This window comes from Micromesistius poutassou, assembly GCF_964030765.1.
Source record: "Micromesistius poutassou genome assembly, chromosome: 11".
Classification (NCBI taxonomy): Eukaryota; Metazoa; Chordata; class Actinopteri; order Gadiformes; family Gadidae; genus Micromesistius; species Micromesistius poutassou.
The window spans coordinates 19004010-19016509 of record NC_140281.1 but is presented as its reverse complement, the minus strand read 5'-3'; the positions used below and the strand labels follow the sequence as shown (position 1 = coordinate 19016509).

Below are 12500 nucleotides of genomic sequence, written 5' to 3'. Positions count from 1 at the left end.
GAGAACCAGGAGGACAGAGAACCAGGAGGACAGAGAACCGGTGAGAACCAGCAGGACAGAGAACCAGGAGGACAGAGAACCGGTGAGAACCAGCAGGACAGAGAACCAGGAGGACAGAGAACCAGGACAGAGAACCAGGAGGACAGAGAACCAGGAGGACAGAGAACCAGGAGGACAGAGAACCAGGAGGACAGAGAACCAGGAGGACAGAGAACCAGGAGGACAGAGAACCGATGAGAACCAGGACGACCCCCCACAGTGGTCAGACGCTGGCCCGGGACCGTGGGGCAAACGCTTAACGCAGGACAAATCTATAAAAACAACGCTTGACTTTATAAAAGTCTTCTCCGAGTGTGGAGACGTTATGCTCCTCATTCTGGTCCACGTTGTCTCCAGCCTGCTGCTGCAGACGGAACACTCTGGGTAAAGGAGGGAGTATTGCTGATGCAGGAGGTTTTGTTCTTTTATTAAATACTTTAGGCGGAAAGTGAAAGTCAACAGTGATTACGCGTGGGCTTGGGGCCCGAGGGGGGGGGCCTTCAGTCTACCTGATGGCTCATTAAGTCGGGGTCTCTAAAGACGGGCTTCAGGGGGATGGACAAGAAAATGAACAACAGGGTGGTGCTGACAAAAGACGCCAGAAAATGACCAGTGCACTGACTCCAATTTCAATTAACGCTCTCTAAATGAAAAACACAGCAGCCCAGGGAGCCGGGCAGAGCGTGGTAGCGGAGAGTGGGCCTATTTAACTTTCCCACGCATCCGCCCAGCTACCCACTTTGAGCTGCGGAAACACGGCCTTCCTCCTCTGACAATGAGGCAAAATGTCAACATGAGCAAACTGATTGAACGGGCGAGTTGAGCGACAATTGCTCACACACAAACGTGTGCGCGCACACACACACACACACACACACACACACACACACACATCAAATAAGAGCCATGTTATTATCACCCCCCTCCTTCCTTCCCAAAGGGCTGTTTAGCATCAGGCTGCCCCCCCCTTGGGAATTTATGAGTTTTTATCACCTCCTGATGAGGCCCGCTAAGTGATTTGTTCACCTACTGTCCCCCTCAGGAGACATCTGTTGTTTTACCGTCGGACCATATAACTTCCCTGCCTGCCATACCATCCGTGTTTGAACTGTCTCTTTGGTTATGAGCCCGGGGCTTTGACATGCAAGCCACGCTCTCAATGGAGGAGAGAGGAGGGGTGGGGTCGAGGGGGGGGGGGGGGGGGGGGGGGATGGTGAGGGTGAGGGTGAGGGAGGGGGGTGGGGGGGGGCGCAAACACCTTTAATGGTCTCTCATTCGCTCCCAAGTGCAAAGCATCGGATCAATGCGGGTCTATTGCAATCACATAATGGGAAATCAAATAGCATTATCCTCCCGCCATCTCCTCTCTCTCTCTCTCTCTCTCTCTCTCTCTCTCTCTTTCTCTCTCTTGCTCTCTCTCTCTCTCCCCTCCTTTCTTTCGCTCCCATTTTACGCACAGACTGCCGCTCTCTGCCTCTCTCCCCCCCCCCCCCCCCTTGTATCCCCCAGAGATGGGAATTCAAACAGAGTGATCCTCGGCAGAAGCAGAGTAGGCCTGCTGTTTACCAGGTCGCTAAGTGAGCTTTTATGAATAGCCTGCATTGGCTTAATTGCCTCTAAAACATCCACAAATTGCATGTAATAACATTCGATAACAGGAAAAGACATTCCCCACTTAGCGTTCGGGGACATTTAACACGTTTTCACTGTAATAAATTACGGGCTAAAAATTGCGCGTGTGTGTGTCGTCTCAGAACCGGTGACGCATAGCGCCATTTATTATCTTGGAAATGTTGCATGATAAACCCTTTTTTTTATGGCGCATGAAACATTAGAAGACTTTAGTTTCCTGTGTTTGATGTACGAGCGATGGGGATGATGGGGGTATGATGGGTCTGTGAAAAGCGGCCATAAAGAGATGGAAGCTTACTTGGACGCGTGCCTCGGTGAGATCCAGACGCATCGCCAGTTCTTCCCTGCAAGGAGAAGGAGGAAAAAATGAGAATATGTAAGGTTATAGGGCAGCGTTTGGGCGCAATAAAGCATTTATGTTTTGTCCCTCTTTACTGTTCACTGTCAACAATAGCCTAGACAAGCAAAATAGGGTCGTTTTTTTCCTCCCTGAACTGTTCAAATAAGCCATAGTTATGTTCTGCTCTGCCTGTCTGTCAGCAGTTTGCTGAAAAGGGGCCTATAGAGATTGTTACACCGACAATCATAAAGAAAATGTAACAACATAATGGCCGAAATAATGGCATCTAAACGAGCCTGCCACAAAGCAATCGGTGCACCCTAAACTACGAGATGGGCTTGCAGCGCAAATTAGAGACAAACGCCTTTAAAATAAATCGATAGAAAATAGAAATATCCCGCAGCACTAAAAGTCTAAAATAAAGACTGTGTCATGGCGTTACGAGTAGACACCTGTCAATGATGCCTTTGTATACATTTTAATTTCAGGTAAACGATTTATTGTAATAAAAAAAGTATGTGTCTGTCTAGCTCTGTGTGAGAGCGAGAGACAGTGTGTGTGTGTGTGTGTGTGTGTGTGTGTGTGTGTGTGTGTGTGTGTGTGTGTGTGTGTGTGTATGCGTGCGTGCGTGCGTGCGTGCGTGTGTGTGTGTGTGTGTGTGTGTGTGTGTGTGTGTGTGTGCGCGCGCGCGCGCGCGTGTGTTTGCGTGCGTGGAACGAGATACGGTTCGTTTTCTTGCCCTTGAGCTCCACGACAGGGCCCCAAATTTGGGCTCAAAGTAACACCAGCTAATGCGTTTAATATTCACACGACGAGGCGTTCAGGTCCATGTCAGCCGGGACAATAGAGCAGGATAAACACGAGGAGAACACAGGCAGGCCCCCGTGCTGCTGTCGTCTCTCTGACTGCCAGTTCAATTATTGTACTTTACAAATGACCACGTTGCAATTGGTGATTAATTCGCGTTTACTAATATTAATATTAAATGTATTATTATTATGATCATTATTATTATATACATGTTATAATACACACAACATTATTTTTATTTGTATTATTATATTTTATATATTATTATCAAAGTACTGTGTCATAAATTGTTGTTGTATTATTACTTTTGTGGTTATTGCGTATTGTTTTTCGTTGTTATTATTCGCGTTGTTTTTTTTCGTGCAATTGAGTAAAAATATTTTATGTGTTTCAGTAATTAATGGATTATAATAATCATATAATAATCAAACATCGGAACTAAAAACAATGTAAACAACTAATTGATAACAGAATAGCAATAATAACAATACAAAAAATAACACCTCTTATACAATTATATAAATATAATCATGAAGGCCGAGCTTTGTGGTATTTTCCACTGACCTGGTGAACACGTCGGGGTAGTGGGTCTTCTGAAACGCTCTCTCCAGCTCCTCAAGCTGGTAACTGGTAAACGTAGTCCTGTATCTTCTCTGCTTCCTCTTCAGCATCCCCTCCTCCGAGTCGCTCCCCGCCGAGAGGCACACGCTGTCCTCCCCGTCCCTCCCGTCCCCATCCCCCGCGTTCAAGCTCTCCCGCTCTTCGTCCTTGGGGGAAAGCGCTATCGCCGTGTCCCTGCACGTCTCCTCTGCCTTCCCCGGGTTGTCCTCTTCGAACTTCAAGGGCCCCAACTCCACCAGCCCCAGGCTGCTGTCCTCCGAGCCTTCCCCGGGGCTCTGGTCGCCCTCTCCCCGGCTGAGGGACGCGTTCTCCCGGTAGGACTTGCTGCGGCTGATGCTCACCTGTGGAGCCTGGCTGATCTTCAGGCTGTCGCAGGCCTGGTCCAGCATGAGCCTGTCCCGGTCGAACTTGTCGCCGTGGTCGTGAAGGTATTTCCCCCCTGGGCCATACAGCCGACGTAGCTTGGGTGGGAGATGCATGTCCGGGTCCGGTGATAGGGGGTCTTTCGTAGGGCCTATAAATAGGAAATGGGCCAAAGATGTCAACCTTTCCCCGTGTTTTTATTTTTATTTTTACAAATAGCCTCAAGTCGTTGGAAGCAGAACCACATGAACCATGCAGGTCTTTCTGTCCGTGGCCTAAGGCACAGACATGCCTCACCAACAAGAAGGTAAATCCATGGTTGTCTATTTACTTGAGTCCTGCTGTGTGCTGTGTGCTAGTGTGCTGAGTTGGTCTACCTAAATATCCACGCATCCTATACATGGGCATATTGGACTTGGTCTTTCGTGAAATGTATAAGGGACATACATGTCAAAGGCATGGTAAACAGGCCTGTGTCATATTGTTGTTGTCGAACGCTAAACTACAATTTAATCATCATTGCTTGAAAAAAACAGACGGCTCTAAAACGACGCAATGTAGGCCTAAACGAAAACGCTGAACTTCCTCGCTGCCTCTTACCTTCCGCGGTCTTGTGCAGCTCGCCTCGGCTTGCCAGACCTGTCAAAGTTTGCGCCCCGATCAGACGCACTTTGCAGGGGCTCCGCCGGCCCAGAATACTGTCGATACAGTACGAGGACAGCAAGGTGGGCGATTTACTCTTCCGTTCGTCCCGATCGTGGATATCTTCCTCGAATTGACCACTCATTTTGATGTGTGTGTGTGTGTGTGTGTGTGTGTGTGTGTGTGTGTGTGTGTGTGTGTGTGTGTGTGTCGGCGTTCGTCTTATGCTTGTCTTAAGCGTGCGTAAAGGTGTCCCTCTCTCTCTCTCTGGTCCCTCGTGCTCCGCTCACTCGAGTCGCTGTGCCGCCGCCTGACTTTGCTTCCACTCACTCCTCGTCTCGCTCTCTCGCTCTCTCGCTCTCTCGCTCTCTCGCTCTCTCGCTCTCTCACTCTCTCGCTCTCTCACTCTCTCGCTCTCTCCCGCCGTTAATGACAGACAGCTTTTTGCTGCTGCCTCGCGCTCCGCCTGTCTCTCCGCGCGCTGGCACCGACGTGTGGGCTATTATCGCTTGCCTGATTGGTTCACGTGGGGGAGGGAGGGAGAGGGGAGGAAGGGGGGTGGGAGGGGGGCAGCTTTATATATTTTAGCAAGTTCATTTGTGAGAAACGCAGTAAAACTTGACATGGAGTGTGCGTTGCCTGACGGAATGAACTCCCAACAGAGCTCAGAGCTTCTGTCTCATCGTGAGGTTTACAATATGAGTTTGGCTTGAGGGAAGGTTTTTTTGTCATGTTTTTATTGCTGTTTCTTAGTGTAGCCTTTAAAGTAAAGATTATTTAGTGATGATTGTATTATTATCATCACTTAGGCCTACACTAGGAGATGCTAATATCCCCACAAATATGGAATATTGGACTGTAATAATAATAATAATAATAATAATAATAATAATAATATCTACATCAATAACCGAAAACTAGGCTAAATCTTCAACAACAATAGTAATAATAATAATAATAATAACAATAACAATAACAATAACAATACATTTAAAAATAAACAATAATAATAGGAAAAACGTTAGTAATTTCAAATTAATGAGTATTATTTATTTTTATGGTTTATGGTTTAGATGGAGCAATGGCTGGGTCTTAGCTCAATTAGAAGCTAACATTTTTAAAATAATGTTCAATGGTTATGTTTGAAGCATCACCTAGAGGCCTATGGGAGAATGGTTATGTTTTATCTTAAATGGAGGATGGCATGCATGTCTAAATGCACCGTGGATTGTCGTGGAGTGTAATCTGGGCCGGAGTTTGTGTTCAACCCCTCAAATACCGCAGTGATTGATAAACCTAGATTATAAAACATTGTTTAATTAAGCATTGTGCTTTAACACAGTATGCAATTTAGTGATGGCAATGAAATAAAACAGTTGATGCTTTAAAATTAGCTATATCATACATCATGACGGACTGCAGGGACTGTTATAATCGTCTTTGTCAACTAGGCCTAAATCAATTTATCTAAAACAATTAAATGCAGATGTGTATGATTGACCTACATTACGATGGCTTGGTGCGTTGTTTGAGGATATGGCCATCAGTAGGCCCAGATGTAATTGACTGGAAGTTGGAAAATCGTTTTCTCAAAATATTAACATATTTTCAGCTTTGTCGGTCTGCCTCCATAAAACAAACGCACACGCATACACAAATACACACACACACACACACACACACACACACACACACACACACACACACACCAAATTAATTACAAGTCTGAAGGTTGAAACACTCTCGCACTCTCTCTCTCACACACACACACACACACACACACACACACACACACACACACACATGCACGCGCAAGCACCACAGGCGTACACACACGCGCTAATTACCTGGCCTCTGTTGGAATTGTGAGGGCGATCAAATGGCCGCGCGCCATGATTGACTTAAAAAGTGAAGGTGACGGTGATGAGTCGCCGCGAGGACACCGGGCGGGGAGCCGGGACACCGCGCGGGCGCGCGACAGAGAGCGAGAGATGGATCGAGAATGTAATTTTAAATGAAAGTCTATTTAACCCGCTGAGAATGGCGTGACCCCTATTCTCGCCTCAGAAGCCATCACTGTTAGAAGGATCATTTTCAGAATTCAATCCAAAACTTCAACAAGCCGCCATTTACTCTCTCGTTTCTTTTATGTATCGGCCCAACATTACATGCCATTGAAAAGATAACATTAAAATATACGTCCAGAAGATAGTAAACGTTTTTTTTTAATGATGGCCTAATAACCGCTCTGATAGTTTTTGAGAAGGGATTCCTAAGATCGCCAATGATCCGTTAAAAAAAGAAGTATTTATCTACAACTCGTTTTCAGTAAATTTTACAATTTACTTATAGATTTTTGGTATTTGTGATAGCCCTAATATATGTTCCAGCAGTTTATCCAAATCTGAGTAGGCCTAAACTGTTATTCAGAAAAAAATATAGTGAAATGAAACTCCCTGTTAATTTGTAGTGTTTACAGTGCATGCAACTTTTGAGCCCGTCCATTTGCACGCAAATCAAACCGGTAATGAGAGTAGCCCCCAGGCCTAATAACAATATAAAATGTTATGTCTTCCTTGTTGTGCGGTCACCAACAGACGTGAGTAATGCAGGCGGTTATTTAGAGTTGCTGTGTAATTTGAGGGCCGCCGTTTGATTCATTTATCTGCGCACTGTTATTAACCCGGTGCAGAAAGAAATACATGTCAGCCGGACCTGTGCGCGTTGTTTAGACGCGCTAATTACGCGCATACATTAGAAGAGGGGGGGGGTGGTGGGGGGGGGAGACCTCGATGCGTCTGCATCTGTGACTGCAGTGCTATTCGCCCACACCTTTCGTTTAGATGAGGGGTTCTCAGATGTCAGATTCTGTAGTCATTGAATTCAAACGGTTTTTTTTTGACCCGTGGGTGAGTCCATAACCTTTTTTTTATTTTTTAAAAATCAAATCTGCGTTGAATTTATTTATGTTTCAGCATCGCATGTCGCTTCCTTCATTTAACTAAGAGAACACGACATATAAAGATTCACCAGGCCTATAGCGGCCTTGGTTACTTGTGTTCTCGACTCGACTCGGGGGGGGGGGGGGGGGGGGGGGGGGGGGGGGGGGGTGGGGGCAGAACCCAATGAGGCGCATCAAGGGGGATCACAGTCCCCATGTTGGTCACGCGTCTCAGGCACCTGGAGCCATTCAGCTGGCGCCATCTTCTGGACTCAATCAGTAAAATGTAGTTAAACCCCGCCACGCTAGGCCCGTCGTTGAGGTGTGTGTAGCCTATAGAAAGAGTGGCAGCTCGGGACTCGTGTTTGGATTGACAAAATATTAAGCGTCTTGGTGGGGTTGAAACATATTTATTATGCACATATTTATTATAACGTGCCGATTATCCACATGGTTAACGCCAGATGTGTGGTGAGATAATGTGTTTGCAACGCTGCAAACGATTGAAACAAACAATGGATTGGTTATAGTTTGTCTAGTGCCTCGTGGGCCAAATAAGAAATAGGACTCATTTTGATTCAGGGAAATGAAGTTAACGAAAAGCGTGCAAAACCCCCCCTCCCCGCAGCAGGTGTAATTACAATTGAAGGGGGTAGAGATCCTTTGCCTACAGAGCGGTAATGCACCTCCTTTAGTGACGGCGGATTGTCCTCCAACAACAACTCTAAAGCTACTGTGGCATAATTGAACGCTGCTCCGCCGGAGAGAGGCCGAACAGGAACCGGGGAGGGGAGGGGGACGACGGAGGGAGCTTTTAAGGAGCGCGTAAGCAACGTTAATTAGCGGTTATTAACTGCCCGCATAATGAGAGCTCAAGGGAGTCAATTTAATGACTTTGTTAGTGCGAGTTCAGAACGACAGGCGATGATCGGAACAACAAAGGCAATCGCGCACGCAGTCATCATCCGTAATTTACAACAGTAATGCGGATAAAAAACAAAGGGGTTCTAATTTCGCTCGACTGACTCGATAATTTGCCCTTATGTAAGGAAAATAATTAATGACTTAATGCTTCAACCGAAGACGCCGTCTCTGAGATTGGGGCCCGGGTGTTTTAGCAGAGAGGCCGAATAGGCAGGACATTTCGCAAGGCCTGCAGAGCTATAATTATTTACAGCATGAATTTTACACATGCGAATTTCCCTTTACTCGTAATTTACATTATCAGAGAAGTGCGACCCTTAATAGGAAAAAGAGACCTGGAGTCTTCTCCAAATCGCTGCCTTAACAAAACGGATAAATAATACTAATTCGAACCCAAGACGGCCGTGCACGCGTAATGGGGAAGGTGCACGCCCAACACAGTTGAGCAGTTGAGTTGGAGGACAGATGTGCTGTCTCCAGTGAGCATTATCATCTAAGGAGTCTAAGGAGAGAGAGAGGGAAAGAAAGAGAGAGAGAGAGAGAGAGAGAGAGAGAGAGAGAGAGAGAGAGAGACCCCACCATTGTGCCCGCTCTTAGATGCATTGCAGGTGGATAGGTCACCGATGCCAAAGCGGCAATTTTGCGACCCCATTGTCTCCGCTGATTACGGCTGTGATCACATGTGAATCAAGAGCTCGAGGCACCAGCTAGCAAAGCCTACTGCTGCCGAGTCCCCTGGTTCGTGTGCTTCTGAAGAGGTACATCATCATCATCATCATCATCATCACCGGCAGCAGCATCATCATCATCACCATCATCATCACCACCGCCGCTGCCACAGTCACAATCACTCAGTCACTCTCGCAGGTTGACCACACTATTCCGGTGGCCTTGTGTTTTCACATCCGCGTTGCCCTTTTATTGATTGCAGGCCTTCGATTTAATTTGGTTGCGCGAGTGTCAAAAAACCCACAAGAATCATCCTAGTAATGAGATAATCAAAGTAATATATGCAAATCAGTTATCTTGCCAGTCTATCAAAACCGGAGTGCCCCCCTCGAATCTGAAGCAGTCCGTTTATTCAGTTAGTAGCGTTACCTTGTGCAAATGGCGCGATGCAAATGACAGTTGATTAGACTAAATTAAGAAGTTCTTTTCTCTCTGACCTTGTCTGAGTTTTATGTAAATCCCCTTCTTGCTTTAATATGATAAAGATCCATTTTAGCATTTTAGATCCGTCCCTTCGTTAATCAGAATAGCATTTCCCTTGGCGCAGTGGTCAACCAGATATAACACAGACTATCTCTGTCTGTCTGTCTGCATGTCTGTCTGTCTGGTTGTTTCTGTCTGTCTATTTGCCTGTGTCTCTCACTGGCGGTCTGTCTGCCTGTTTATCTCCCTGTCTACCTGTCTCTCTGTCTAATGCTCCGCATGCCTGTCTGTCTTTCTGTCTCTCAGTGAATCTTGACCCTGGTGTGACCCCCGCAGCGATCCAAAGTGTGCTGTAACAACATCCTCGCTGAGATGATGTGTGTCTTCATGACTTCACGATGGACTCTGTGTGTGTGTGTGTGTGTGTGTGTGTGTGTGTGTGTATAAGTGTGTGTGTGTGTGGGTGGGTGTTTTCCTCTCTCTAAGTCAACGTGCCGGCCTGAATCTATGTGTGTGTGCAAATGATGTGCACATGTTGCTTCCTGCTTGTGTTCACGCGGTCCTCTGTGTCCCATAATAACACATTGTCTTTAGACAATCTCTCAGTGAGTGTGCAGTCAGACTTCCTCTCTGTAGGGGGCCCAGGGCCTATAGATGGGGAGAGGAATAAATCCAATATAGATTGCAGGGCTGCGCTGCCCCCCACTGGGGACCCTCAGACTTACAGGCCCGAGATCCAAGTGCTTTTCTCTCACTAAATTGGCCTGAGGGGCCACCAGTGCGGTACACCCTGCATGCTCAGGGACTGCCTACCTCCTAATGGTCAATCAGAAAGCGCACACACACACACACACACACACGCACGCACGCATGCACACACACGCACACACACACATGGGCGTGCACACACACACACACACACACGCACACACACACACGCACGCACGCATGCACACACACGCACGCACGCACAGACACACACACACACACACACACACACACACACACACACACAAACCACACAAACATACGAAAATGTACACACACACACACACACACACACACACACACACACACAAACATGCACACACACACACACACACACACACACACACACACACACACACACACACACACACTCACACACACACACACACACACACACACACACACACACACACACATACACACACAAACAATATGATACACTTAGACAACAAAATACCCCCAAACTCCTGCTCTACCTGAGGGACAAGGCTTCTACTCTAGTCTCTCCCGACTGGGAGCTCCGGCGGTAAGAATGTATGCACTCACCGTAGGCTATTGTAAGACGATTTGGATAAAAGTGTCCTCAAAATGGAATATATATCTGGGATCAGGGAACACAACACTTGGCACCACATTCTGATTCTCATCCCCCGTGCCCTAAACGTTTCATATTACTTTGAAGAAATTTGGTTTGTCTTTTCAAGTTCTGGCTCAATGTGATTCATTGCCAACTCAAACAAAATAACTTTTTACATTAAATTCAATTATTCAATGATCAATTATTATTTTAACTCCTGGCCTGTTTATTTTTAAGGATTTGGGTGAAGCAAATTGTTTCTTAAAGCTGCAGTGGGTTCGATTTTTTCATTCAAATTTGGTTCCATATCATATCTTAAAGTGGCCACACAGACTCAAAGTCTACTGTGAGTGAGTTTCGTTGACCAGTGTTGCAGCAGTGGAAAGATATTATATTCTATTCTATCTAAAGCTATATGCACAAATTATGCCTTGAATCACTTGCACAGAGCTGGTCGACAGATAGGAGTTATTTTCTTCATCTTTGATCTCATATATTAGCCAAATACAATGTTTGAGTACATTCGCTAGAGTGATCCCTCATATCGGGGAAGAAATGAATGAGCTCAAACGTCATATAAACTTATTGTTTGAACATATTAGCAACATTTTTATAACTTATTGAATGTCCTGATGATGAAATCAATAACACTACCACCAGAAATAGTAGCTACTACTACTAGCATCGCTTGTGGCATTGCTAGTGTAGTTGAGTATCTGCCATCGGCATAGCCACTAAAGGATTTTTGATTGTTGAGCTACCTGGGCTCGAAAATACATCACAACAATAAGAGCCATTGGTTCGTGGTCAAACTGACGATGTGCCCAACTTGTAAGCTCAGTGTTGTGTGGTTTAGATAGGAAGGAAATTAGATTGCTGTATTATTCCTGCACATATGCCCTGTCAAAGCACACACACAAACAAAGACAATAAAACACTGTGATCATTGTCTAACATCTGAAGACTCTCTCTCTCACACCCATACCCAGAAATATCCCTTTTGACATCAATAATTAGCAATCCTCTGATTAACTAGGGATTGTAGGAGTGCTTAAGTAATTCTGTTTGTGTCTATCCCTTTTTTTTTTTTTTTTGCATGCAACCCCCTCCTTCTAAAGCACATCTTTATAACCAAGCAATTCCAAAGCAATTTTCTCCGTGGGAGGAGAGTGTAATTTTCTATTCTGTGACACTGTGATGTGTAAGAAACTCGAAGCGGCGGCTAAAAGGCAGTCAGCGCGGTGTGGGTCTCGGTGTGGGTGGGAGCGGCTTTAATAGCCCCGCGTAGGGGCTGGAGGGGGGGTGGGGTGGGGATGGGGGGTGGGGGGGTTAGGAGTAGCGGTGAGCGGGTGCGTGTCAGGAAGGCCATCATTTAATGACTCCTGAATAGTGCCCTCCTCGTTAGAGCGCCAGCGGCGGGAGAAAGCGCCCGTTAACCGCGAGAGCGCCGCACGCTGCAACAGTCTTTATCTTCGTATTAAGCCATTTGCATAACATTATCCCGGGGGAGACGGCGGGAGATACACTACACTCTCTCAGAGGGAGAGAGACGCTCGGAGAGAGAGTGAGAGAGGGAGAAGGAGAGAGAGAGAGAGAGAGGGGAAAGTGAGTAAGGGGGCAAAGGACAAAGGGGAGAGTCAAAGAGAGATGGAAAGAGGGAGAAGAGAGAGAGAGAAAGGGAGAGAGAGAGT

General features: G+C 46.3%; 1 protein-coding gene across 1 annotated transcript in view; it reads right to left on the bottom strand.

The window, feature by feature from the left end:
• Positions 1 to 4640, bottom strand: part of arxa (aristaless related homeobox a) — a gene marked incomplete at its 3' end in the record, with an annotated part of 6411 nt that extends 1771 nt beyond the window's left edge. Inside the window, 3 exon segments of the mRNA XM_084475638.1 lie at positions 1970 to 2015; positions 3386 to 3956; positions 4406 to 4640. Coding sequence (XP_084331764.1) covers positions 1970 to 2015; positions 3386 to 3956; positions 4406 to 4592 — 804 coding nt within the window. The 5' untranslated portion in view covers positions 4593 to 4640.
• Positions 4641 to 12500: the final 7860 nt, after the last annotated feature.